The sequence below is a fragment of the Pelodiscus sinensis genome, chromosome 22 (assembly GCF_052426305.1).
Source record: "Pelodiscus sinensis isolate ZL-2025 chromosome 22, ASM5242630v1, whole genome shotgun sequence".
Taxonomy (NCBI): domain Eukaryota; kingdom Metazoa; phylum Chordata; order Testudines; family Trionychidae; genus Pelodiscus; species Pelodiscus sinensis.
The window spans coordinates 25,405,895-25,433,101 of record NC_143073.1 but is presented as its reverse complement, the minus strand read 5'-3'; the positions used below and the strand labels follow the sequence as shown (position 1 = coordinate 25,433,101).

Sequence of the window (27,207 nt, the reverse complement as noted above, 5' to 3'; positions counted from 1 at the left end):
TCTCATGCAAATACTTTAACGCAAAAACTCTTACGTTAAAAGTATTTGCGCAAAATCTTGCCAATGTAGATGTAGCCAAAACTGTGGGGTGCCATTTCCATACCTTTTACTGAAATAAGCAGCAGGGAGGAGCTAGCCTGAGAGGACAGTGGTACCTGGGACAGCTCCGAGTGGGCACTGGCCTTGGGATCTGGCCCAGACCCAGGTCTAGCTGCAAACCGGCTGTGATAGACAAGGGCGAATTGCAGAGCCCTGGGGTGAGATCTCGACCTCACAGCCCTGAGAGCGGGGGTGGGTGGAGCAGCCTCCTGAGAGTGAGTAGCAGGGGGAGCAGTGACACTGAGCAGGTAGCTGCTACTTACAGGGTCCCAGGGCCGGGTCCCAAAGTCCCCCTGTGACGCCGAGTCGGGGTTCCCCTGATCCTGCAGCCCCGCAGCAGCAAGAACAGACTCCGCCAGCCAGTGGAATAAAGAGGGTTTATTGCTTCTCCGGGATACAGCGCAGCACAGACGTGACGTGGCTCCAGGAGTCAGGGTCAGGATGCCTCAGACCCTTGGGGTGGGGGGTCCATTGTCCCCCACAGACCCTCAGACCTCAGCTAAGGCTGTTTCCTTCGTGTTCCCCAGCCAGCAACTAAACCTTCCCCCAAACCTGGTGTTCGTCTCCCCCTCCCTCCCTTTGTCTCCCCCCAGGAAGCGCCTTGTTCTCTCCTCAGGCTGGGCCTGGGTGTCTGGGCCAATGCACATGTGGGTGAGTCCGTGGGAATCGCACATCCCAGCACAGGGGGCACCGGGTTACAGAGCAGACAGACCCCCACTACGGCACCCCCCCCCAACAGCAACACAAAGGGGGTCGGAAGAAGCCTGGTCCCAGGTGACCAACCAGAAAAGCCACCTGGGGGCACCTCCCCCCCGAGCCAGCAGGCGGAGACGTTCGTGCCCACAAAGGGCCTCCTGGGAGAGGGGGAGCCCTTCGCACGGGGAAATTGACGTTGATCATCAACCCAGCCCTTGGCCCGCACGCCCCTCCCCATGCCAGGGAGAGATCCAGCAGCCTGAGTCCCCACCCCCCTCTGCTCTTCGAACTGAGCAAACTCAGTAGCCTTTGCTGTCGCCGCTGCCCTCACTCTGCCCTCACTTCTACCTGGGATTTGCTGCCTCCTCTTTGGAGGGGTTTAAAATGATAAAGGGGGGCAAATTGCAGTGGGGGCGTGTCAGGGTCTGAGCAGGGGGCAGAAATGTACCGGCTGGGGGGATCAAGCTGCTGTAGGTAGCGGCAGAAGAGGGGCTGAAGGGGAAGAATCGGGGGGCGGGGGGTGGTAGCTGGGGTTAAGTCCGGGATGGGGGACACTGCCAGACCCTGTGCATGGACAAACCCCCATTTAGGGAGCGGGAGAGGGGAGCAGTGACCCCATGGTACGAGCCACCTGAGGTCCTTGTAACTAGCGGGTGCGAGGGGTGCAAAGGCTTTTTCCTTTCTCTTCCCAGGATGCTGCATGTCAGCCCCCGAGCAGGGGTGGGCTCCTGGGCTTGTGTTCTTAAAGGCACAGGCCTCCCAATTCCTAGACGGTCAATGCTTAGACACCGCAGTTCCTCTCTCTGTGAACAAGAGTGAGATATTGTACAGACAGCTCCTTCCTCAAACTCTGCCTCTCACGTTTGGAGCATTTAAGAGTCTTCTCTCAGTTTCTATGTCTATATGGAATCACTGCAGCTCCTTTCTCTTATGCTGAGGTGCTAAACTCCCTCCCAGAGCCCACACATCCACACTCCCTCCTGTACCCCAATCCCCTGCCCCAGCTCAGAGCCCTCACCCGTCCCCCAAACTCCCCCTAGCCTGCACCCCTCCTGAACCCAGACTCCCTCCCAGAGCCCACACATCCACACCCCCTCCTGTACCCCAATCCACTGCCCCAGCTCAGAGCCCTCACCCGTCCCCCAAACTCCCCCTAGCCTGCACCCCTCCTGAACCCAAACTCCCTCCCAGAACCTACACATCCACACCCCCTCCTGTACCTCAATCCCCTGCCCCAGCTCAGAGCCCTCACCTTTCCCCAAACTCCCCCTAGCCTGCACCCCTCCTGAACCCAAACTCCCTCCCAGAGCCCACACATCCACACCCCCTCCTGTACCTCAATCCCCTGCCCCAGCTCAGAGCCCTCACCTATCCCCCAAACTCCCCCTAGCCTGCACCCCTCCTGAACCCAAACTCCCTCCCAGAGCCCACACATCCACACGCCCTCCTGTACCCCAATCCCCTGCCCCAGCTCAGAGCCCTCACCCGTCCCCCAAACTCCCCCTAGCCTGCACCCCTCCTGAACCCAGACTCCCTCCCAGAGCCCACACATCCACACCCCTCCTGTACCCCAATCCCCTGCCCCAGCTCAGAGCCCTCACCCGTCCCCCAAACTCCCCCTAGCCTGCACCCCTCCTGAACCCAGACTCCCTCCCAGAGCCCACACATCCACACCCCCTCCTGTACCCCAATCTCCTGCCCCAGCTCAGAGCCCTCACCTTTCCCCAAACTCCCCCTAGCCTGCACCCCTCCTGAACCCAAACTCCATCCCAGAGCCCACACATCCACACCCCCTCCTGTACCTCAATCCCCTGCCCCAGCTCAGAGCCCTCACCTATCCCCCAAACTCCCCCTAGCCTGCACCCCTCCTGAACCCAAACTCCCTCCCAGAACCCACACATCCACACCCCCTCCTGTACCTCAATCCCCTGCCCCAGCTCAGAGCCCTCACCTTTCCCCAAACTCCCCCTAGCCTGCACCCCTCCTGAACCCAAACTCCCTCCCAGAGCCCACACATCCACACCCCCTCCTGTACCTCAATCCCCTGCCCCAGCTCAGAGCCCTCACCTATCCCCCAAACTCCCCCTAGCCTGCACCCCTCCTGAACCCAAACTCCCTCCCAGAGCCCACACATCCACACGCCCTCCTGTACCCCAATCCACTGCCCCAGCTCAGAGCCCTCACCCGTCCCCCAAACTCCCCCAGCCTGCACCCCTCCTGAACCCAAACTCCCTCCCAGAGCCCACACATCCACACGCCCTCCTGTACCCCAATCCACTGCCCCAGCTCAGAGCCCTCACCTATCCCCCAAACTCCCCTAGCCTGCACCCCTCCTGAACCCAGACTCCCTCCCAGAGCCCACATATCCACACCCCCTCCTGTACTCCAATCCCCTGCCCCAGCTCAGAGCCCTCACCCGTCCCCCAAACTCTCCCTAGCCTGCACCCCTCCTGCACCCAAACTCCATCCCAGAGCCTGTGCCCCAAACAGGGCCAGGTTAACCTTTTGTTGGGCCCTCCTAGAGCCGGAGAGCACGTGGCCACTGCCAGAGCAAGTGTCCAAGCTGCAGCATCCCTGCAGCACAGCCAGGGTCTGAGCGGGGCCTGGGACTTGTGAGAAACAGACCGAACTTCCCTTGCATTCCAGATACCGTGGTTGTGACGTCCCCGTGCCAGAGAGCGGTTCTGTGTTTTCCTTTCACCTTTCCTGTTTCTTTCTTCTTTTTACAAATGGATTGCTGTTGAGCTGTATTTGCTTTGCACAGTACGTAATGATCAGTGGGTCAGGGAAGCATCCAGTGCAGAGAGAGAACCCCGAGTGGGGACGCCCTAGCCCCTGCCCAAGGGGGCCACAACAAGGTTGAGGGTTGAGTCCCCCCCGCACCCCGGAATCCTGGGCCCAGCCTTGGGGTTGCGAGGACTCTGCCACATGGGAGAGTGGAAGGGGAGCCCTCTATCTCAGGCAGCTCTCTGGGTCAAGGAAGTGGGAGCAAGGACTTAGATCCTCTTGCTAACCCACTTCACCGGGGTAGCGCATAAGCCAGGAAAGTTCCCCTTTGTTGACCGTAAGTTAGAACATTAATATCAAGGACCTTACAGCCGAAAAGACACTGAAATCAAAATGGAGTCGAGTTCCACACGGAGATCAAAATGGAACCCAAAGGATTCAAAGACTTTTGCCGCCAAAATCCACCGTTTGCACACAGCACATGGTTGTGCACACAACACTGTTGTTCTGCAGACAGCACTACAGTCTGCACCAGGAACACTAAGTTGCATCCAGCACTACACCCTGTGCACTAGAGACACTCCTGGGCTATGTCTAGACTGGCAGGGTTTTCCGGAAATGCTTCTAACGGAAAAGTTTTCCGATAAAAGCATTTTCGGAACAGAGCGTCGGGATTGGCACGGACGCTTTTCCGCAAAAGCACTTTATGTGGAAAAGCGTCTGTGGCCAATCTAGACGCGCTTTTGTGCAAAAAAGCCCTGATTGCCATTTTTGCGATTGGGACTTTTTTGCGGAAAACAAATCTGAGCTGACTACACTGGCCCTTTTGCGCAAAAGTTTTGCGCAAAAGGGACTTTTGCTCGAACGGGCGCAGCATCGTATTTCCACAAAAAGCGCTGATTTCTTACAGTAGGAAGTCAGTGCTTTTGCGGAAATTCAAGCTGCCAGTGTAGACAGCTGGCAAGTGTTTCCGGAAAAACTGGCCAGTCAGAAACAGCCCTGCTGTTTTCACCTTGGGATCTTTATAAGCTTAGACCCCTGAAGGGATTGGGCTCCTACATCCGTCTCGTTCTCCGGTAGCTGGCAGTTTGGATCGCTGTTGGAGAAGACCGTGGCAAAGGCCAGGACCTGCTTCCTAACAGACCAGACCAGACCAGACTCAACTCCACCGCTGACTATAGGGTGCATTAGCTCACTACTGTGGCAGTTGCCCGGTGTTGTGGGTTGTAGCTACCTGTAGCTCTGGACTGAGAGCAGCTGCCTATCACCCACTTCCACTCCGACCATCGTGGTGAAGGCCCTATTCCAGAGCCGAGAACTGATTACCATCTGGTGCCTGCATAACATACTCACCGTCATACCATCGACAAACCATCAGTTGGATGCCTCAGTGTTCCCCCCCTGAGGCTGCCTATGCCAAAGGGCTTGAAGGTCCTGAGCGTCAGCTCTCATCTGACCTCAGAACAGACTGGGTGCGTCTACACTGGCATCTAAAACTAGCTGCCTGTCTACACTGGCTGCTTGAATTTGCACAAGAACACTGACGTTCAAATGGAAGAATTCAGTGCTTCTTGTGCAAATACTTTGACACTCCCGCTCAGGGATAAGCCCTCTTGTGCAAGAATACTTGTGCAAGAGGGCCAGTGTAGACAGGCACCTAATTTCTTACTGAAGAAAGCCCACTGGGTAAAATGGCCTTCGGAGCTTTCTTGCGCAAAAGCGCGTCTATACTGGCCATGGATGCTTTTGCGCAAAAAGTGCTTTTGCGGAAAAGCGTCCGTGCTAATCTCGACACTCTGTTCCGAAAATGCTTTTAACGGAAAACTTTTCCGTTAAAGGTATTTGCGTTAAATCGTGCCAGTCTAGACGCAGCCACTGAGTATAGTGCTGTCCTGTTTTAGTTATACTGTGCTATCTTCTGTTACTTCTGGGGTGAGGGGTTGATTTCTGCAGTGTTGTATTGTTATGTGTTGTATTCACGATATATCTTCTAAATTTGACATTTGTGTCTGTGCTTATTTCCGACTGGAGAAACCCACCAGTGACAGATACGGTGGTTTCAAGGTCGGACCACCTTCTGGGACAAAGGCATTTTCCATCTATTCAGATTGGCCCCACTAAATTTAGTTTACTAGTGTGCCTTTCCTAGTAATGCCACAATAGTGGGACCATTCCCCCGCTTACACATAGCAACATTTGTGAATAAGGCTAAATTTTCATAGACTCATAGAATATTAGGGTTGGAAGAGAACTTAGGAGGTCTTCAAGTCCAACCCCCTGCTCAAAGGACCAACACAAGCTAAGTCATCCCAGCCCCCTTGGGGTTCGTAAAGCCGGGCCTTAAAAACCCATAAGGGTGGAGATTCCATCACCTCCCTAGGTGACCCAGTCCAGTGCTTCACCACCCTCCTAGGCTGTGTCAAGTCTGGCAAGTTTTTCCGCAAAATCAAATGATTTTGCAGAAAAACTTGCCAGCTGTCTACACTGGCCGCTTGAATTTCCGCAAGAGCACTGACAAGCTCATGTAAGATCGTCAGCGTTCTTGCGGAAATACTGTGCAATGCACTGCTTAATGAAACAAACGGGAGAGCAAGTTGATCGGGAACTGGATCTTAGATTATGAGGGAGGGGGCATTTCAGTTCCAGCGGGTGGGCTGTGTAGAAGCCAATTAGTCTGAGCGTGGCCTCTGGCCTGTAAGGAGGCAGCACAGCTGTCAGCTGATGCCCTCTCCAGCCCTGCAGAAGCTGCCCGTCTGCTCCAGGAGCAGGGCTGGGGGGAGCAGGTGTGAGTGGGACTCATATCCACCATCCCCGGCTCTCCAGGGGACCCCACGGCCAGGCTGATTCCAGCAAGCTCAGTAGAGAAGCTCTCTTTTTCATCCCCCGACACGTCCCGCCTCTCGCGCTCCTGTCACAGGCCACTCAAAGTACCGGCGGGGAGCTGGGCCGTGCTGGATCCGGGCGGAAAGATCCACTCTGGCCCGAAACGGACTTCGCCTGAAGTCGGGGGGAAGGCGAGGAATCGGGATTGGCAGCCGGGGTTCTGAGCCCGGTTTGTTTTATTGGGCTTAGTAACTAACTTTGATCTGGCTGCCTTCGCCTGCAGCCACGGAGATCCGCTCTCGATACTCAGGGAAAGCGCTTTGGTTGATTACGGGACCCAGTGTAAATAATTATGGGGGTGGGGGGCAGCCTCTGTCTCTGACCAAGGGGGCCCCCGCCTAGTGAGCTCTGTTCTAAGGCTGCTGTAGCATTAAAGGGAGGGTTAGCTGAGGTTCAGGGGGCTGAGCCTTCCCAGAGCGGTGCCCCTGACTTTGGCTTTGGCCTTGGCTGTGGCTGGGGGACACCAGAGCTGGTGGCTGAGCAAGGCAGGGAAGTGGTTTTGCTCACGCTCTGCCGCCAGCCTCCTACGCCTGGTTTTGCAGAGACCGTGCGGTGCTTTGTGATCTGACAAACCCACTTCCTCTCGCACGCTCGCCAACCCCCCCCCTGCCATGCACAAGGGACTAGCTGGCAGGGAGCTCTGCAAACGGCTCTTGGCCGATCTATGGGACTGGCCCCCCCAGCTCGTGTCCTGCACTCCCCCTCCCCGAGCCAGGGAGAGACCCTGCAGACTCCAATGGAAGTGTAGACACAGCTCCCCACCCCCTCCGCTCCACTTCACTTCACTTGCAAACCGGAGTTCTCCGGAACAAGGGATGAGGAAGCCGGCTTGGACCCTGCTGATGCTTTGCCCGGGGCTGGACTCGATGGCCCCTGAGGTCCCTGCCCGCCCGGGGATCCTATGAACCCCTGTATCCAGCCCCTTCCCACCCCTCCCCTCCAGCTCCCGCCTGGGCAGCGCCCCGGGGAAGGTCGAACTAAGCTGCAGGCCGCGTGGGGAGCCAGAGGTCTCCTTTCACCTGGTCTGTGCAGACAGGCCTGTCCCCAGGATGGGCATGAGCCAGTCTGGGCCCTTCCCTCAGCTGGAGGGAAGCCTGGGGGGGATGGGCCAGCAGGGGCACCCCGGGGCCTGGCTGGGAACCTCTAGGATCAGGGTGCCTGTCTGGTGAGGGCCCCATGTGCAGGTAGAGGAAGGGCCGGCCATGGGATTTCTTCCCATCCGATATTTCCTCTTCTACAGGGAAAAGAAACAACCCACAGCCCTGTCTCCTGGCCTTCCCCCACTGGTGAACCCAGATGTGTAACGCCCCCCCCCCCAGTCTCCTTTATGCCTTTCCCTCACCAGTGACATGACTCTCCTGCTTTCACAAGTGGGTAAACTGAGGCAGAGACATGCTCAAGACCTCCCAGTTGGCCAGTGGCAGAGCTGGTCCCATCGCAGGGCTCGCTGCGTCAGGCCACGCTGCCTTCCTGGTGAAGGAAGGGGCGTCCCACCCGCATCCCATCCCTCTCTTCCAGGGACTGGAGCTGGGAAGGATGTTGCCTCCATCGCTAGTGACGAACCACCCTGCGGCCCCGAGTCCTGGAGCCGCGCTCGGCTTGTGGGGCTCAGAAGCTGGGCAGATATCATAGAATCATAGAACACTAGGACTGCAAGGGACCTCGAGAGATCACTGAGTCCAGTCCCCCGCCTTCACGGCAGGACCCAGTACTGGTATAATAGTGCAGACATTGGTCTGCTCTGGGACTGATCATATCATTCGGTTCTGATCAGACTCAGTGAAATATAAGATCAGGCTCTGGGTCAAGTCAGACGATGGCGGGTGAACCCCGAGGTGATCGCCCACAAGGGGGGGGGGGTGTCTGTGTCTCTCCTGGGACAAGGCTATAGAACTTGTCTAAAAGTCGCTCTGAAAGGAAGGGCCAGGCAGAGGTAGCACATGTCCCCGTTGGGCCCGGAAAGGGCTAGGGCTGTGCAGGGGTCAGCGACAGCCCCAGCTCCTCGGAGGGACCCGAGCTGAACCATCCCGGCCCTTCCTCCACAGCAGCTGCTCCGTTTTTTTGTTTTTTTGGTTTTTTTTGAGCATGTCAGGTTGCTTCTTTTTGGGATAAAGGGAAATGGATTTTTATTATATAGACACACCAAAGCCCCCAGAGTCAAACCAAGCGAGATTTAGCAGACACTATATTGGGAAGAATTGGTGTTGGAACAGGGATTATGAACACAGTAAACCTAGAGGTAATTGAAAATAAATTAAGTGACTTATCAAAACTATAGAAGCGTTTGATACACAGAGAAGCAGATGCCAATGTGGATTTGGTACAGACAGGATTAGGTAACTTGAAAGCAACATGGAATTTATGAAAATGGTTAACTACCACCGCTTGGCTGCGTATAAGGAACAGCTGGAATTGGGAAATAAGATTGCCTTAGCTATGGGATGCACCGAAATGCAAATTCTCAGCTTATCATCACTTGAACATGAAATGTTCTGGTAATATCAGGCAATGCTAAAGTACTGGAACACCTTTTAAACAACAAAAAAGATCTTTGTTTGATACTTATAAACACGAATGGATACTGTATGTTTCCAGCAAAGTTGAAACTGAATTGTTACTAGGATAAATTATTGTTAAAATGGCTCATCAACAATCCGTGAAGGCAGAGCTACGGAAAGTCAGTCCAGTACCAAATTGGCCATGGGATCGTTCTGGTTAGCCCGTGTTATGGGTGTGACGTAGTGGGGGTACTTGCTGGGCTGTGGTGACCTCTGCTGTCTGGAGCAAGACCCAGCAGGGAAAACCTCACTATGCAAAGGTGATGCCAAACTTGTTGAACCAGACACCCCCCATGGAGAGGAACAAAGGAAGGTGGAATGCTGCCCTGGCTGGGGGGCAGGGCTGGAAGAGGGTGAGTTTAGTTGCGGGCTGGGAGCATGGAGGAGACAGCCTAGGGAAAGGGGCTGGAGTTTAGGGGCCCAGTCTCCCCCATCTCAAGGGGGCCTGAGGCAGCCTAGCCCAGCTCTGTGACCAGATTCCATCTGTGCTGTGCTGTATCCTGGAGAGGCAATAAACTTCCTCTATTCCACCGGCTGGTGCAGTCTGTTTGTGCCATTTCGGGGTGCAGGAGATGGGGGACCCCCAACGCGCCGTCACAATGGGTCAGTGCGTTGGGAAAGAAAAATAATTATTGGACATATGGCAGTGTACAAAGTGGTACCCTCGCAGACGGATATGCCTCTCCCTGCCTGCCACCACAGAGCCATGCAGTAGGGATATATCGCTAGGCACATGTGTCTGGGATGAATTGGAAAATGTAACCTGTGTAATGCATAATGGACAATGTGTATGTGTTGTATCCTGGGAAATAATATTTTGGGAGAATAACAGCATTAGCCAGCCACCAGTAGACGAGTGTAGATGCACTGCAAGCATCTTGTACTCTAAGAATCACTCTTATTATCTTCCTAAGATAGAGAAAACCCAGAGCACCCTAATTGCCCCATTTGTTAACTTCTCCATTTCCCACGGTCTGAATTGGGGAGAGTTAGTTATTTACCTACTGCTAGAGAAAAAGGTCATGCAGTTCTTACAAGAAGCTCAGAAGAACGTGGGAAAGCGAGTTCTCCAAATAACACATGCAAATGGGGACATGATTAAAATTGCTGGTGCTGAAAAAGAACTTACTGCTTATCATTGGTATGATGTTTTTACAGGCTGGTCTCCCACATCTAAAAGCACAGTGTCATTTATGCTTCACCCATTGCTGATTGTACTGACATTGTGTTGCATTTGCCTAATTGGAATGATATTCATGTGTTGTTGGACAAAAAGAATGTTCGTTAAGTTGCAACTGCAAGCTCAGATCGCCTCCCAGTATATAGCCATGAAACAATTAGATAAGATAAGATCCACTCAAGAATGGTTAGGATTGAAAGTTTTATTCTTTTTATATTTCTTAGATTAGGTAATGTAGTAATGTAGCAATAATATAGCAGTATCAGGCATAAATATATTAAATATTAAATATTAAAACATACATTTAATATTTTACAAATCCAGTTCTTTCAGTTGAAGACCTAGTTTCTTTGTTCTGCAGTAGAAAAATAGTTCTGGGTATTTTGGGTGTGTTAATAAGATTAGAGGAATTCTGCTAATGTTGAAGGCCAAGCCTTAATTGTTTAATTTACAAGGCTTTTGCTTTGCCATGCGCAAAGTTATATGGCTTTAGAACCAGATGGTCAAAGGAGGGGGTTGAGTGAATGCAGGCAAAGGCCAGAGGATGAGAGAACCTGACTGCAGAGAAGTCATCTATAACCATCCATGTGTACCCCTGCTCACAAGGAGATTGGATAATTGGCAGATTGATGAGCCTTGCAGCGGAGCAAGCACCCCAAAAGGACGATTAATTGCAGGATGAATCTTCGAGAGATGTTTTGGGAATGACTGACATCAACAAGATAACATTCCGGTCACAAGCTGACAGAGCGAGATCCACGGATTTTAACAGAGAAGAAGGAATATATAAAGCAGGGTGCTTTGCTATGGAACTTTGGGTTCGTCTGCCACACTATCTGGAGAGGAGTATCGGATCGATCGACTGACAAAGCCCTGCTCCCCTCTGTGCTCAATCTACCTGGCCACTAGATTGACACAGACTCTGGGCTGGTAACTATGATATCATTTGGCAGGATGATGTTGTGACGTAGTGGGGGTACCTGGCTGGTTTCTATGCTGCTGGCTCTGGGGTAACCCCCACTGGCTGCCGTGGGTACCACGACCCAGCAAAACAGGATGAGTCACTATGCAAATGAGTATGGCCAGACACCCCCCATGGAGAGGAACAAAGGAAGGGGGAATGCTGCCCTGGCTGGGGGGCAGGGCTGGAAGAGGGTTAGTTAGTTGCTGTCTGGGAGCATGGAGGAGACAGCCTAGGGAAGGGGCTGGAGTTTAGGGGCCCAGTCTCCCCCATCTCAAGGGGGCCTGAGGTATCCTAGCCCAGCTCTGTGACCAGATTACATCTGTGCTGTGCTGTATCCTGGAGAGGCAATAAACTTCCTCTATTCCACCGGCTGGTGGAGTCTGTTTGTGCCATTTCGGGGTGCAGGAGACCCCCAACGCGCCATCACAGATGTATGCATGCTGTTTTGTGTGTGAGTGATTGAACAGCATACGCAACTGTTGTATTCCCAATACATACGGCGTGCTGCCTTTTCCCCCATAAAAGATCTCGTGTGCTTCGTTTAAGCATAACAATGGGAAAGGTCACAGAGACGGTTGTGGCCGGAGCCCTGGCCCTCCTGCAGATGTCGTTCAGCCCTATGCCCCTGCGCACGGAAGCCCCCCACTCTTCTGGGCAGCGGGGACCCCTCACCGGGCGCCGAGAGCCTGAGCTGGGTCACTGGGGAGCCAAGTTCAAACCCCGCCTCGGCCTGAGTCAGGGAGAAACTCGAGCCCAGATCTCTCCCCTCTATGGTCGTGTGGGGGGGAAGCCGCCCCACGTTGTAGGACAGACTGGCATGTTCCTTGCACCCAGATTCCCCCCTCAGGTGGGGCGTATCCAACCCACTGGGCTGCTGGGTAGATGCCCCCCCACACCTCCTCCCCGGCTGGGCTTTGAGTGGGAGAGGGTGAAATCTCCCTCCTCTCCTCTCTTGCAGAGGGACAGAAGGACCGGACCACGTGCAAGGCCTGTCTGAGCTCCCGGGAGTGCAAAGGCAGAGCCGGACCCCTGGTTCTGAATTTTGGGAGGGAGGCGGCCACCAGGACGCTCGTTGCCTGTTGATGGTGGGATGGCTCCAGAAGCAGGGGTGGGGGGAGCAGGCGTGAGTGGGACTCTCTGGGGGTCTACATTTAATCCCAGTCTGGGCCTGTCCTGATTCTTTCAGTCCTTCCTCAGTGCCCCATGCTCCCTGCCTTTAGGATGAGACACCTGCGGGTCGGGGGGTGGCCTGCAGAGGCCTTAGGCAATGTAGAGGGGTGGTTCCATGCTCCCTGAAGGTTTTGCACTGGAGCTGCCAGCTCTTAGTGCCACTTGGGGCGCATTTCTGTGAGCTTCCCTGTGGGCCTCCGGCCCAGCCCCCTCTGAACGTAGCTTGGGGTCCCTGAGGCAAGGCGGGGGAGGTGGAGTTTGAGAGGCTCCTCCCCTTCTGGGTCAGGTGACCCCGCCTCTTCCCAGCACGACTCCCCAGATCTGCCCCCAGCGGCCCAGGAAGCCAGAGGTCTCCTTTCACCTGCTGTGTGCAGACAGGCCTGTCCCCAGGCTGGGCGTGAGCCGGCCTGGGCCCTTCTCTCAGCCGAAGGGATGCTTGGAGGGATCGGTCAGCACGTGCACCCTGAGGCCTGGGTGGGAGCCTCTAGGATCAGGGTGCCTGTCTGGTGAGGGCCCCATGTGCGGGTAGAGGAAGAGCTGGCCATGGGATTTCTTCCCATCAGAAATTTCCTCTTCTACGGGCAAAAGAAACAACCCACAGCCCTGTCTCCTGGCCTCCCTCCGCTGGTGAACCCAGATGTGTAACCTCCCATCCCCTTTATGCCTTTCCCTCACCAGCGTCATGACTCTCCTGCTTTGACAAGTAGGGAAACTGAGGCACAGACATGCTCAAGGCCTCCCAGTTGGCCAGTGGCAGAGCTGGTCCCATCGCAGGGCTTGCTGCGTCAGGCCACGCTGCCTTCCTGGTGCAGGAAGGGGTGTCCCACCCACATCCCATCCCTCCCTTCCAGGGACTGAAGCTGGGAGGGATGTTGGGTCCATCGCCAGTGCCAGACCACCCTGCGGCCCTGAGGGCTAATCCTTGAGCAGGAGCGTCAGAGTATTTGCACAAGAACCACTGATTTTGTACTTTATGAAGTCAGTGTTCTTGCTCAAATACTCGCAGCCAGTGTAGACAGGCAGCCAGTCTAGATACAGCCTACGTATCTTAAAGGAGCAGATCGTGAAGGGTGCACCATGGGAAAATGACATCCCCTGTTATAGGCTGGTGAATGGAACCAAGTCACCGTTAGTCCCAGAACACTGTTGTTTTAAAAGATTCGTTTTCTGGTAATAGCAAGTCACCCTGCCCACTTCCGGTTGTTAGATGCATTTCCTGTATCGACGGGGTATATTAGATCACGATCCGTTAGCTGACAGTCAAAGCTGCAGGGACCTTTGGCTCCCAGTTGAAATCGCACCGGCAAGGCGCGGTGTCGGTCAGCCTGGCAGAGGACGGAGTCGGGATTAGAGTCTCTGCGCCCAGGTGGGGGCTGAGTCGCTGGCACCGTTGGTAAGTCGCTTGTTCCTTTGCAATTGTTGCCGTCACCGTTTTATGCCGTTTGAGGTCCCGTGTTGCTCACACCCGGCCCTTGGCGGACGAGGGGGCTTGTCCAGCAGCGCTAAGGCCGCTTTTGTGTCGTCTCTTTGCCTGGATAAGCAGAGAAACCGGCACCTGTGCTGCTCCCTAGACTGTCCCTGACTCTATTGAACATCTAAAGTGGGACACTAAACGCAGGATCCTGGGACCCCCCTGGCTGATCGCCTGGCTGGGCTTTAGGCACCCCCACCCTGCTGAACCCCCTGACTCCAGCCACCTGCCACCCCTGTTACATGAGCTCAGTGAGCAGGTTCCCGCGACACCCCGACGTACAACCCCCCCCCCCCAACACTCCCAGAGACGTCTCCCCTGAAAGAAACATCCCCTGCGCCGGGGTCAGTGACTCAATCGACTCCCCAGAGCAGTGGGGGAGGGGCGTTGGCTCCCTCTCTCGTCCCTCGATGGCTGGTGGCTGAGGAGAGGTTATTCCCCAGTCGGCGCCTGCCAAGCGGCCGGGGGAAGCTGCAGGAGCTGGAGCCGGACCCGGTCACAGCCCGGCAGGGTGGAGGGGGCTGCAATGAGGCTGTGTGACCCCTACACGCTCTGAGTTCCTGCGGCCTCTTGGCACCAAGGAATCCATTCATTAACCAACCCCCCCCCCCCACACACACACACACCTGGGAGGGCGGCTCCTCGGATCCTGCTGGGCCTGGACTTTGACCTTCTTCTGGGTCCGTAACGTTCCCACAGTTCAACCTCCAGCGCCCCCTTCCCACGGGCCAGAGGAATCCCCGGCCAGCCAGAGCCTCGGGACCGGTCAGCGACACCCCAGGCGGGCGCCCTCCACGTGCAGTGAGGGGCCCGTCCACACTCACAGCCCCCAGAGACCCACCCGGTGGGAGCCGAGCAGTCACCCGCCGGCCTGCCGTGTGCGTCGGATGGTGGGGACCTGGCCCACCCCTTTGGGTCTGTGCCCCTGTCTGCTCCCGGAGGGCACATTCCTCCCTGGACTGCAGAACTGATCAGTGAGGAAGTTTAAAGCCGTGTGCCACAGGCTGAGGACAGTGGAGCAGGGAGATGCAGGCCCTGCTGAGATGTGCGCTGTGTCTGACTGGCTCCACATTCTGAGATTTCTATCAATCACTTCCTATTCTCCTCCACATCGACTTTTAAATGGATTAAAACTGAAAACAAAATTCTTAAAATCCACAATTTCCCACAAGCACGAACATTTAAATAGACCAAAATGAAGACCTCTCCCCCCCAAAATGCTTAAAACCCAGGATTTTTCACAGCAGTGGAGATTTAAATGGAAAAAAGCCTAAAAACCACACGTTTGCACAAGTGTGAGGACTAAAATGGCTCCCAACTGCAAAAAATGCTTAAAACTCTACTTTTACACAACTTGAAAATTCAATTATAAAATGCTTAAACCACAACATTTTACACAGGTTTGGGAATTAAACAGCAACCAAAAAAAATGCTACAAAGCCCGTAGGGACGCCCTTGTGGAAAGTGAAATGAATCCCACTTGAAAATATCACTTATGTGGAAATTCACATCAAACCAAATACGGCTCCAACCCTAACATTTGGCAAACCTGGGGAAATGTATCCTGCTGAAAATAGAGGAAAACAAAAAAATTAACCATAACAACAGCTGAAGGGATTACAAAATTTACCATTCAGTCCCATCCAGCCTCTGTCTCAGTGTGTCATGGCTCCTGCCGTGTCCCTGCCCCGTCCGTGGGCTCACACCGGTGGCCCTGTGCCAAACCCCGTCCTGCTCTCTCATTTCCCTGGGCGTGGGGGCCAGCCTGCGGCAGAGCTCACGGGACGGACCCCAGCAGCCGGAGGGCAGTGACTCACAGTCGCCTGATGTGGCCCCTGAGAGCCCCTGGAGGGTTAACGCGGGTCCCGCTCCCCTGGGGGCTGTTTGCCCTGCGGGTCCGTGACCCAGGGCAGCTCTGAATGGCGCGAAGAGGAATTGGGAGTGAACCCAGGCCTGGCCGAGACGGAGGCTGAGGGCATCTGGGGCTGGAGCCTTGGTGCAGGGCCAGGTGGGAAGGGAGGGTTAGAGACCCCTTAAACCAGGGTGGGGAACCTCAGGACCAGGGCCCGGTTGTGGCCCCCAACATGGCTGGATTCGGCCCCGGATGTTCAGGGCTCCCTCCCTCAGCACTGGGGATCCTGCACTGGTGCCCAGCCCCTCCCCACTCCCCCGTGGGGCCGGAGACACAGAATGGGCTGGTCTAGACCCCCAGGGGCTGGTGCATGAGGGGAACGTGGGGAGGGTCTTTCTCCTCTGTCGGGGGCCAGCTCAGAGAGGGGCTTGCTTTGGATTTTGCTTCTCAGTGTGGCCCCCGACTGATTTGTCTGTGGGTTGGTGGCCCCCCACCCCAAAACCCCCCACCTCTGAGCCAGCCCTTCAAGGGCCCAGCATCTCCACTCTGGAAATGGGCGCCATGGAAACCAGCCACTGATGGTGCGAGCCAGAGTGAGCACCCCCTGGGTGGCAGCAGAGACGTACCTCACTGGTCCTGGGGTGAAGGGTCATCCTGCTCCCCCCACTCCAGGTCTGTCCCTTTAAAACCAATTTGCCATCTGCTCACACTGGCTACAGAACATTTTCTTCCTCTCACCTTCTCCTCAGCCATGGAGGTTTCCTGCACCCTCCAGCATTTACCCCCCCTTCCATGTCAGGGGACCCCATTGTGCCACTGTCAAGGCATCCATGTACCCTCCAAATCTCTCAATGAAAGAGCTCTGTGGGCCCCCCATCTTTCCTCCCTTCAGGCCAGGGACCCTGTGTTCCCCATCTCCCATCCCCTCTGTACCCCCCATTCCCTGCTACCCCTATGCCAGGGCTCCTGGGCACAAAAGCCGGATGGGGGGGGGGGGGCTCTAAGTACCTAGGGCCAACACAGCAGACATGTAGGCCAAGGCCTAACACAATTTCTAAGTAGCCATTTGAGGGCGTGGGGCTAAGAAATGCAGAGGGAAGCAAGCAGAGAAAACCCTCCCTGTGCTCATGCGCTGGGGAAGGAGGAACCACCGGGCAATATTGCAAAATTGCCTCCGAAAGGTTCATTTCAAAACAGTAAAATGGTGCGAGGTGCATGTGTGTCCAGCACGGGCCTCCCCTCAGGGAACCGGCCTGCGCCAGCGCCAACCAGACCACAGAGCGCCTGCCCCCCTAGGGCATTTGGGGTCCCACATGTTTCTTGGGGGCCTCCGACCAGTGAGGATGAAGGGAGTGGAGAGTTTTAGGGGGTGGCACCCATTGTGGGTGTAGACGGAGCCACGTTAGGAACAGGGACCCAGAGTGGGAAATCGGAGCTCCCGCTGGGATCCCCTCAGCCTGCCTCACCATCCCTGCCTCTGCTGAGCAAGGCAGCTGCAGCAAACCCAGAACCGCCCCCGCCCAGCCCACCGCAGGCAGCGGCCGTCACCCTGGTGCCCAAAGCCCAGTCACACTTTGGGGTGGGGGCGGGGTCTGGCCCTTACGTTCCTGGGGCCTCTGTGCTGATATTCCGAGGACTTGAGCTACAAACCTTCCTGCCCCCAGCTCAGGGCCGGTGACTCTCCTTGCGACCCTGCCCGGCCTCCGTCGAGAACGGCCAGCCCCCGACAGACAGGTTGCGGCTCCAGAGCCCCCTGGCTCAGACCCCAGACCGGCTCCAGCTCCCGCCCCAGCACCATGAAGACGCTTCTCCTCTGCTGCCTCCTCTGGGTCCTGCTGGAGACAGGTGAGAACGGAGGCGGGAGGTCTCTGAATCTTGCTCAGTGCGGTCACACTAAAACCCACCCAGGAGAGTCGCTCTGCAGGAGAGGGGATCCCCCCTGGGGTGAAATACGCCCCAGCTCTGAGATCTTCTCCCTGGGCTGCTCAGCACCTGTCCCACACGGGATGGGGGATGGTCCTCACGGTTCTCCCCTGGGGACACGGGGCCTCCTGCCTTGGTTCTCATAGACTCACAGAACCCCAGGGCGGGCAGAGACCTCGGGAGGCAGCGAGTCCAGCCCGAAGCAGGACCAGCCCAATTCAGTCACCCCAGCCGGGGCTTTGTCCAGCTGGGACTTAAACACCCCTAGGGATGGAGATTTCCCCCCCCCCCAGGGAACCCAGCCCAGGGCTTCCCCACCCGCCTAAGGAAATAGTTTTTCCTAATCTCCAACCTAGACCTGCCCCCCTGCAACTGGAGCCCATTGCTCCTTGTTCTGCCACCCCTGAGAACAGCCTCTCTCCAGTCTCCTTGGAACCCCCCTGCAGGGAGTTGCAGGCTGCTCTCAAATCCCCCCTCACTCTGCTCTTCTGCTGACTGAACAAGCCCCAATCCCTCAGCCTCTCCTCACCGGTCATGTGCTCCAGCCCCTTCATCGTTTTGGTCGTCCTCCACTGGGCCCTCTCCAATGCGCCCACATCCTTTCTGTGGTGGGGGTTCCAAACTGGACACAACACTCCAGATGCGGCCTCCCCAGTGCTGAATAAAGGGGAGTAATCACTTCCTTAGAGCTGCTGGCAATGCTCCTTCTAATACCCCCTAATATTCTGTTAGCCCTCTCGGCTACAAGGGCGCCCTGTTGACTCATCTCCAGCTTCTCATCCACTGTCATCCCCAGGCCCTTTTCTGCAGAGCTGCTACTTACCCAGTCGGTCCCCAGCCTGTAACAATGTTTGGGATTCCTCTGTCCCAAGTGCAGGACTCAGATTTCTTGTGGCCCAATCTTCCATTATGTCTAAGTCTCTCGGGACCTGATCCCTGCCCTCCAGTGTATCTGCCCCTCCCCCTAGTTTTGTAATAGAGGGACGGACATCACTGGCACAAAACCTAGTAATGCTGGGTCAATGGGCCGTAGCTCCATTACAATCAATAGGCTGCAGCGAAGGCTCAGCACTGATGGATCCTGTTGCCTTTGCTTCTCTAGGGACCTGTCTTTCCTGTGAGGTCTGCTACGATGAAGGTGACAGCTGTAAGAGCCCAGTGCAAGTCTGCAGCAAGGAACTGGATTCCTGTGGGATCATTAATGTAGAATCCATGGAAAGTAGGTGCAGGAGACTTTGACCAGCCCAGAACACAGGCTGGGTAGGAGTCAGGCCACCAAGAACCAGGGGCTGCTGGGTTAGGGCAGGGGGCCTGGGAGCCAGGATTCCTGGGTTCTCTGTGGCTCTGCGAGGGGGCTGGGGCTGGTGGGTGGAGGGAGAGGCTGGGGGAGTCTCTCGTTGGTCCTGGCAGGGGTGTGACGTCCCATGGATTAGAGCCGGGGGAGTCAGGACTCCTGTTTTCTCTCCCTGACTTTGGGAGGAAAGAGAAATCCAGCGGGTGAGAGGTAGCTAGGGGGATGAGTCCTGCTGGTTCTCTACTGACCTGGGGTGAGTCATGCCTCAGTTTCCCCCTCTCTAGATACATCATAATAAAACCTGAGAAGCATTGTGAGGGAGAGGCAGAAACCTGAAGCCTCATCTCCTCTTCCTCCCATGCAGAGGGGACAAGGAGCCCGATCTTTGTGAAGGCCTGCGTGTCCTCCAGCCTGTGCAACCTTGCGCCTCTCTATGTGACTATTGGGAACAGGATCTCCATGAGCGGGAACGTCACCTGCTGTGTCGGGGAGGCCTGCAAAACAGCCACTGTTAGCGGTACAGCGCCCGCCTTCATCTCCAGCCTGTCTGCTCCCGCGCGCCCCCTGCCCTGCCTGGCCCCTTCAGGCCTCCCTGTGGGAAGACGGGACGGGATTAGGAAAGAACCTTTATTTCTGCTGCCCTGCAAGGTGTGCCCCATTGGATAACACTGAGCCCCTGAGTGGGGGAGGGTTTGTGGGCGGGGCTCTAGGCTTGCACCAGGTGTGAACTAGATCCAGGATTTCCTGCTGCAAACCTCTCCCTGCCCCTGCAACCTCCTGTGCCTCAGAGCTCCAGCGCCCCCTGCAGGGGGATCCAGGGCTGAGCGATGCAGCCCCCAGCTGCTTTCCCTGTCCCACTGCCCCCTGGGGCTCGTCCCCAAAGCTGACTGTGTTTGCTCCACTTTTCCTAGTGCCCCCGGCTAACACCACCCTAGTGACCCCAGATAGCACCATCCTGAACGGCCAGCGCTGCCCAGCTTGCTACTCTCAATCGTCCCATGACTGCAACGAAGAAGAGATTATGAACTGCACAGGCACCCAGACCCACTGCCTGCATGTCAGCGGCACAGTGAAAAGTGGTAATTGGCATCCGGCTGTTTCTCTATCTGATTTCCCCACCCCTGAGCCACCCTGAGAGTGGGAAACATTAAAGAGTGCGTGTAGATAAAACATTGGAAGGGAAATTTGTTTTGAATTACAATCATGAACCAGTCTGATTTTTCCCAGAGTTTGTTTAATGGGGGTCTCTTCCGAATGAAACAGTCTGGCATATTTGAATTCACAAAATGTGTTCAAATTTCTATTTTTAACAGCAGAAAGGTTTCACCTGAAAAATCTCAGAGCACAACAGAATTTCTGAGCAGTCTCTGTCAGAAGAGAGAAGATGAAATTGAAAAGGGAGAAGTGCACAATGATTAAAATAAACGTTTTTTCCAGCCAATAACCCATTAATCTGTGGAACTCCCCACCACTGGAAACTGCTGTGGTCAAGAGCTATGTAAAATTCTAAAAGATTCTTCCTTATCAAAAAGAACTGGAGTGATCTTAATGAATGATCAGAAAATTGTTGAACCTTCTTTTTCCAGTCTTACACTGATTTCTAGCTATTAGCAATATCCCTCATATTGGTGGTTTGGATACCTTTCTGTGCAGAACCTATTGCTGGCCGCTGATTGAGGCAGGATACTTTCCTGTGCACAGCAGCCTGTGTAAGGGCTCCCCCAAACTGCCTTGGTGTCTCTTGATTTGCTGACTAGCAGGCTCTAAAGTAATACAGAAAAAGTGACAGGACAAACACACCCTGCCTGGGTCTGCTGCAGAAATCTCCCAGCTGGTGGGACCTGGAAGTGCCAGAGATATTTCTTTTTTACTGATTGTGGAACAGTGTAACAGTTGCCCCAACTGAGATCGGGGCCTTTTTGTTCCAGGTGTTGCACAGACCCCTTGGCTGAGAGGTGAATCCTCTGCTGCACACTTGCCGTTGACAAAATTGGGAGTCCCTATTTGCCAGGGTCTGTACAGGGCCTTTGGATGAGAACTGGTTAAGGATCCCACTACTGCCACCATCAGTGAGCAACACCATTGCCAGGTGAATGGTGGGACTGACGTCGCCCCGTTAGAGTTCGTTAGAGATCGGGGGTTCACTGAGTGACACTGCATCAGAGCAGAGGAAGAGAGACTGTCATGGGGTCCCAGATGGGGAGCAGGGAGTGGCTCAGAGAGGGAAGGGGACATAAAAGGCTTCCCAGACACTGACCCTCTTGCTTGACTCCCACAGGTGAGACAACCATAATGAAAGGCTGCGCCAGTAAGTCTATCTGCACTAATATACAGCAGCTCAAAGGGATCTTCGAGGGGTTTGATGTAGATCTCACCACGGTCGAATGCAGCCGAGCCTCCTCCCGCATAGCCACTGTAGCTCTGGAACCAGCCAGACTCGTCCTCCCGGCTCTCCTTACTGTCCTGCTGGTGAACGGCCTCTCCTGATCCCCCCTCCCACGACAGCCCCGCTGCCCTGGGGAACCATGCTGCCATGGCAGGGCTCGGATTCCCTTCCCCTGGAATGGGATGAACAGTATAAAACAGGCATGAGAAAACTGGACGGCAGCAGGTGTCTGTGTGCATGCAGGGAAGGGAGGCTGATTCTTGCATCGTGTGTGTCTGTAATAGTGAATCTCGGATATTGTGTGTCTTCCTGTGTGTGATCATGAGCGTTAGACTCTGTGGCTGTGTCTAGACTGTGTCTAGGCTCCTTTTGGAAGAAGCTTTTCCGGAAGGGATCTTCTGGGAAAACGTCTTCTGAAAGGGAGCGTCCACACTGAATGGACTCTATCTCGTATGTGAGCTGTGGTTACTGTGGGTGGAGTGGCTACCCGGGCACCTGTGCTTTTTCCTCTTTCCTCCCTTGGGAAAGAACTCCCTCTTCCCCCTCCACACAGGCCTTTTTCCAGAAGAGATCTTTCAGAAACAGGCTTCTTCCTTGTAGAATGAGGGTTACCAATGCCGGAAAAACCCCTCTGCTCTTTCAGTTTTCTTTCAAAAGAACGTGATTTCAGTGTGGATGTAACTCAGGCTTTTTTGGAAAAATGGCCCTGTGCATATGTGATCATGAGTCTTGGACCGTGTGTTCATGTGTGTGTGTAATAGGAAGTCTTGGATCATGTGTGTGTAATCACACCTTGGACTGTGTGTGCCTAAGTATTGAACTCTGTGTGTGTCTTTGTTTGTATAATTCCAAATCCTGGTTTGAGTGTGTCATCGTGAATCGTGGATCAGGTGTGTGATAGTGAGTCCAGGGTTGTGTGGTGTGCATCTGGGGATTATGTCTGTCTGATGGATTTCCTCATGCTTAATTCTAGTAGGGTCCAGGGGGTGTCAGAAGCCTCGTTCTGAGGCTTAGTGGAGCGAGGCCGACCCCTTGTAATGGAATGTGGAGGGCATGTGCAGAGGAGTGCACACATACACACACGCACAAACACACACATGAACATGCACACGCACACACACACGGAATGGAGCCTGCACTGCCGTCTCCTGTGTCTCCCCTCCGACAGGCCCTCGTGCGGGAGGGAAATGAGGTTGGTTCATTTGTGGGGCGTTTTACAGCCTAGAATAGTCCCACATTTTGTCATAAACTAAAGAATATGTTCCCCTCCCCCGCTGCTCCCCCTTAATTACGCTGTGAATGTGGTTTTATGGTGGGGCCACCAGCCAGGGCTGGAAACCACCCGGTTTCCGGCATACAGCAGCTCCTGGAAAGATCCCTGGGCCGGGAGAGAACCCTGGACTCAGGCAGAGATCGCGAGGGGAGGAGGGGGTAGATGAAAACAGGAGCCTTGAACACTGGAAGTAAAGGAGACCTGTCTGCAGCCTTGTGGTTTAGCAGCTCCCTAACCTGCTTTTCAGGCTCTGGCCAGCAGAGGGGGCCGAAGGCCTGGGTCCAGGTTACCATGGTGGCTCCTTGAAGCATCCCAGGCTTTCCCAGGCTTTTTTTTTTTTTTTTTTTTTTTTTTTTAAATAAAGTCCCCCTTTAAGAAAAAGAGAGATAGAGAGGAAGGTTTTCCCGATAATGATCTTGCACCTACAGCGATGGCTCCCTGGCCCATGTGCTGCCCCTCGTCTCCAGGCACCGAGTCCCCAGCTCCTACTGGCCACGGTTCCCCATCACTGGGAGCTACAGGAGCCGTGTCCGCAGGCCAGGACAGCACATGGAGACCCCCTGCTCTGCCTTTCTCATGGGCCATAGGGACGGGCCAGCCACGTCCAGGGGATGCAGTGACCACGGGATGATGACTCCAGCCACGGCAGGTTCTGCATTTGAGAACTCACTGCTCACAGAAATAAACGTAAGGGTAAGAGAGAAATGAACATGATGAAATGCCCAGAGCAGCCAAACCCCCAAACTACCCCACTCTGCAAGCAGGGACAGAAGTAACCACAACCCCCTGTAGCCAGACAGAAACCCCCCCTGTAACATCCATCTTGCTTGCCTGGAGAACACACACAGAGCACAGAGCAGTAAAATCAGCATAGTCTTCGAAGCCTTGACAAGAGGCCCGGATATGCTAGCTCACAGTGACCCTGTACAACTGTAAGCAAAGATGTGAGGGTGCTCAAGCTAATTGCTGACCACGAGGCTGCAAAGGAGTGCCCTTGACTCAAACCCATATTGATACCATCACACACTCACGGGGGGGGGGGGGAGCGAGAAATCTCCCGCCCAGTATTGAATGTCCAGTACTCACAATTTAGTTATCTCTCTTGCAAGTGTAAATTACGTTCACAACTCCCTTGTAAGAACTGGTGTCACAAAGACGGACCAACACAATTTGGCACCACAGATAAGAAAGAGGATGCATGCCCCTATGGCTATAAAGATGGGTCCAGCAGAACACTTACTCCGAGTGTCAATATACCATTTTCCTGCTGGTCGGGATAGGTGATTCGACTTCCCGAGGTTCCACAGGGACACCCACTTCGTATTCGTCTTTCCTAGGAATTGAGGGACTGGCCTTGGCCTGACCCGCTGGAGTCAAGAGGTGCAGAAGGGGGTAAAAATTGTACCTGGATGTGTCCTTTGTCTTAGTGTACGCATAGACTTAGAGCTCTTTAAAGATTAAGCTGTTAACTTGGTACCATTATTTTTCTTCTATCTTTATTTCCTTTGTAACCACTTTTTTAAATCTATATTTGCTAGCAGTTAAGAAATAGAGCAATAGCCATTGTAACCGTATGATTTATAAGCTTCTTTAATAAACCTGTAACTGTTTAAGCTTTAAACTGATTCCTTCAGTTGCTGTAACAGAACCAGACACAATCAGAACAACTCCAGCCGGTCATATGGGCAGACGCAGTCAGAGAGCTGGGTACTGGGGTGCTGCCTCCCCGAAGCAGACCCCCCCCTTGAGGCATCCATCAGCCTTCCCTAGGTTGCCTGCTGTGAAGGGACCGTGTGTCCTAGCAGTTGAAGTCTTGGGTGTGTAACATAGAACGCACACACACCACGCACTGCCCTCACCATTGGCTGACACCCCCCACATGTGTGGTGTGGCACAAAAGCCTTCACCTGAGCTATTGCTTGATGTCCACGTACATTTCCTGGAAATACACTGAACTCTAAGGTCCTGCCAACACATGACTCAGAGACTGACAAAACCTCCTGCTGACGGCAATGCTGGAGGTGGGGGGGGGGGGGGATGGAAGAAAGTTGTCTTCTCTATCACTTCATTCCAGGTGATTTGCCAGTAATTGAAAACTTTGTAACTGTTCCAGCTGCATCGCCTGTTAAACTCTGCAACTCCTTGGAATCTTTGTTCAACCTCGCGACTGCAACTCTCAGCCTTTGTAAGTTCAGAATCCTACGGTCAGCTGGGTGATTGTTGAACCTCACAACTTCTTGCAACTTTCCTCCACTCTGCTTGTAACTTACTCTCAGCGGCATTCTCCTCTCAGCCAGGAATGTGGGGGTGTGTATTAGTGTGTGTGTGAGAGAGGGAGAGCTGGTTCCTCTTTAGCTGAACCATCTAGTGGAGTGCGAATTCCTCAATCAATACAGCCACCCTCCTGGAACCCTGGGGGGTCTCCACTGGGAAGTTTTCAGGTAACATGCTGGGTCGGGAGAGGAGAGTGCTGGGCCGGGTGTGTGTGTGTGAGAATGACAGACGCACACAGGGTGTGAGTGACTGAGACTTGTATTGCCAAGCTCCCTCCAGCTCCTCCTCTCTGTGAGGAGACGGGGTACAGGAGTGGGGGCAGGAGGGACACTCTGACATCAGAGCCCCCCTGCCCTCCCTCCAACAATGCTATTGGGAAAAGGTGCACACACTGCGGAGAGCCGTTTCCATACCTTTTGCTGAAATAAGCAGCAGGGAGGAGCTAGCCTGAGAGGACAGTGGTACCTGGGACAGCTCCGAGTGGGCACTGGCCTTGGGATCTGGCCCAGACCCGGGTCTATTTGAAAACATGGGATGGTGGGCGGGCGAAGCCCGCCCACCTTCTAAAAGCCCCTCCCCAGCTTTATGGGAGGGACACTGGACCCATGTCCAACTAATTGCTTGGGACAAATAATGAATAAAGGATCAAGGAGTGCGGGTTAGAGGTTCAAAATAAGGGAGCCGGATGGGGACACCGAGCAGAGAACCCCGGACAGCGCCCACTGCTCCTCAAAGCTGTCGATGGAGCCAGTGGACGCCGCCCAGAGGAACTCTGCCCGGATTCGTGACACAAGGGAGGAGCAGAAATAGGCCCCACAGTCGCAGAGAACCCCCTCGTCCAGCATCCTCCTCCTGGTATTGTAGATGGTGCTCTTAGCTAGAGCCAGGAGGAGGTTGACGAGGAGGTCTCGCGACTTTGTGGGGCCACGGATAGGGTGTGCGTAAATGAATAGGTGGGGGGAAAAGTGCAGCCAGAACCTCAATAAGAGGTTCTGGAGGAGCCGGAATAGGGGCTGCAACCTGGCGCATTCCAGGTAAATATGCGCCAGGTTCTCCCTCACGCCGCAGAAGGGGCAGGTGTCTGGAATGGGGGTAAACCGCGCCAAGTACACGCCCGTGCTCACGGCTCCGTGAAGGAGCCGCCAACTGATGTCCCCGATGGGCCGCGGAATTAGATCGGAATAGACGCTGGCCCACCGGGGTTCCCCACCCTCTACGGGTCCAGCGGCAGACCGGCTGTGATAGACAAGGGTGAATTGCAGAGCCCTGGGGTGAGATCTCGACCTCACAGCCCTGAGAGCGGGGGTGGGTGGAGCAGCCTCCTGGGGCCGTGTACCCAAGAGCGAGCAGCAGGGGAGCAGTGACAATGAGCAGGTAGCTGCTGCTTACAGGGTCCCAGGGCCGGGTCCCAAAGTCCCCCTGTGACGCCGAGTCGGGGTTCCCCTGATCCTGCAGCCCCGCAGCAGCAAGAACAGACTCTGCCAGCCAGTGGAATAAAGAGGGTTTATTGCTTCTCCGGGATACAGCCCAGCACAGACGTGACGTGGCTACAGGAGTCAGGGCCAGGATGCCTCAGACCCCTTGGGGTGGGGGGGGGGGTCCATTGTCCCCCACAGACCCTCAGACCTCAGCTAAGGCTGCTTCCTTCATGTTCCCCAGCCAGCAACTAAACCTTCCCCCAAACCTGGTGTTCGTCTCCCCCTCCCTCCCTTTGTCTCCCCCCGGGAAGCGCCTTGTTCTCTCCTCAGGCTGGGCCTGGGTGTCTGGGCCAATGCACATGTGGGTGAGTCCGTGGGAATTGCACATCCCAGCACAGGGGGCACCGGGTTACAGAGCAGACAGACCCCCACTACGGCCCCCCCAACAGCAACACAAAGGGGGTCAGAAGAAGCCTGGTCCCAGGTGACCGACCAGAAAAGCCACCTGGGGGCACCTCCCCCCAGAGCCAGCGGGCGGAGACGTTCGTGCCCACAAAGGGCCTCCTGGGAGAGGGGGAGCCCTTCGCACGGGGAAATTGACGTTGATCATCAACCCAGCCCTTGGCCCGCACGCCCCTCCCCATGCCAGGGAGAGATCCAGCAGCCCGAGTCCCCACCCCCAGCACATCCCATATCCTCTCTGGAGGGACCCCAGGGCTACGGCTACATTGGCGTGATCTTGCGCAAATACTCCTCTCCACCACCCTGTGAACGTTAATGGAGGCCGGAGTAAATGTGGGGAAACTGAGGCAGCGGCAGAGCCCTGGCAATGCTGAGACACCCTCCGAAAAGTGGGACTTGCCCAGCACAGTGACAGAGGGGGAGTGAGCGGGCAGGGGGCTATTTGGGGAGCGGCCTGTTTTGGACCCTTGGGTGGGTCGTTCTGGATCCCAGAAGCATCCGCGTCTCTCGCTGCCGCTCCCCGGCGAGACCATCCGAGGTTTGTCCCTCTCCGCTCTGGGGGCCCCGCAAACATCCC

General features: G+C 55.1%; 1 protein-coding gene across 2 annotated transcripts; it reads left to right on the top strand.

Annotated features, from left to right (window-relative positions):
• The first annotated feature begins 13,505 nt into the window (after positions 1-13,505).
• LOC142819590 (phospholipase A2 inhibitor NAI-like) lies at positions 13,506-24,151 on the top strand. 2 transcript variants are annotated; one of them, XM_089772673.1, is made up of 6 exons: positions 13,506-13,670; positions 17,265-17,445; positions 18,626-18,742; positions 19,182-19,334; positions 19,729-19,896; positions 21,096-24,151. In XM_089772673.1, exons 2-6 carry the CDS (start codon positions 17,397-17,399, stop codon positions 21,302-21,304), a joined length of 696 nt encoding a protein of 231 aa, XP_089628799.1. In that variant the 5' UTR covers positions 13,506-13,670; positions 17,265-17,396; the 3' UTR covers positions 21,305-24,151. The 2 variants fall into 2 exon arrangements, with proteins under 2 accessions (XP_089628799.1, XP_089628798.1); XM_089772672.1 differs by lacking the exon at positions 13,506-13,670 and having other exon boundaries at positions 17,093-17,445.
• Positions 24,152-27,207: the final 3,056 nt, after the last annotated feature.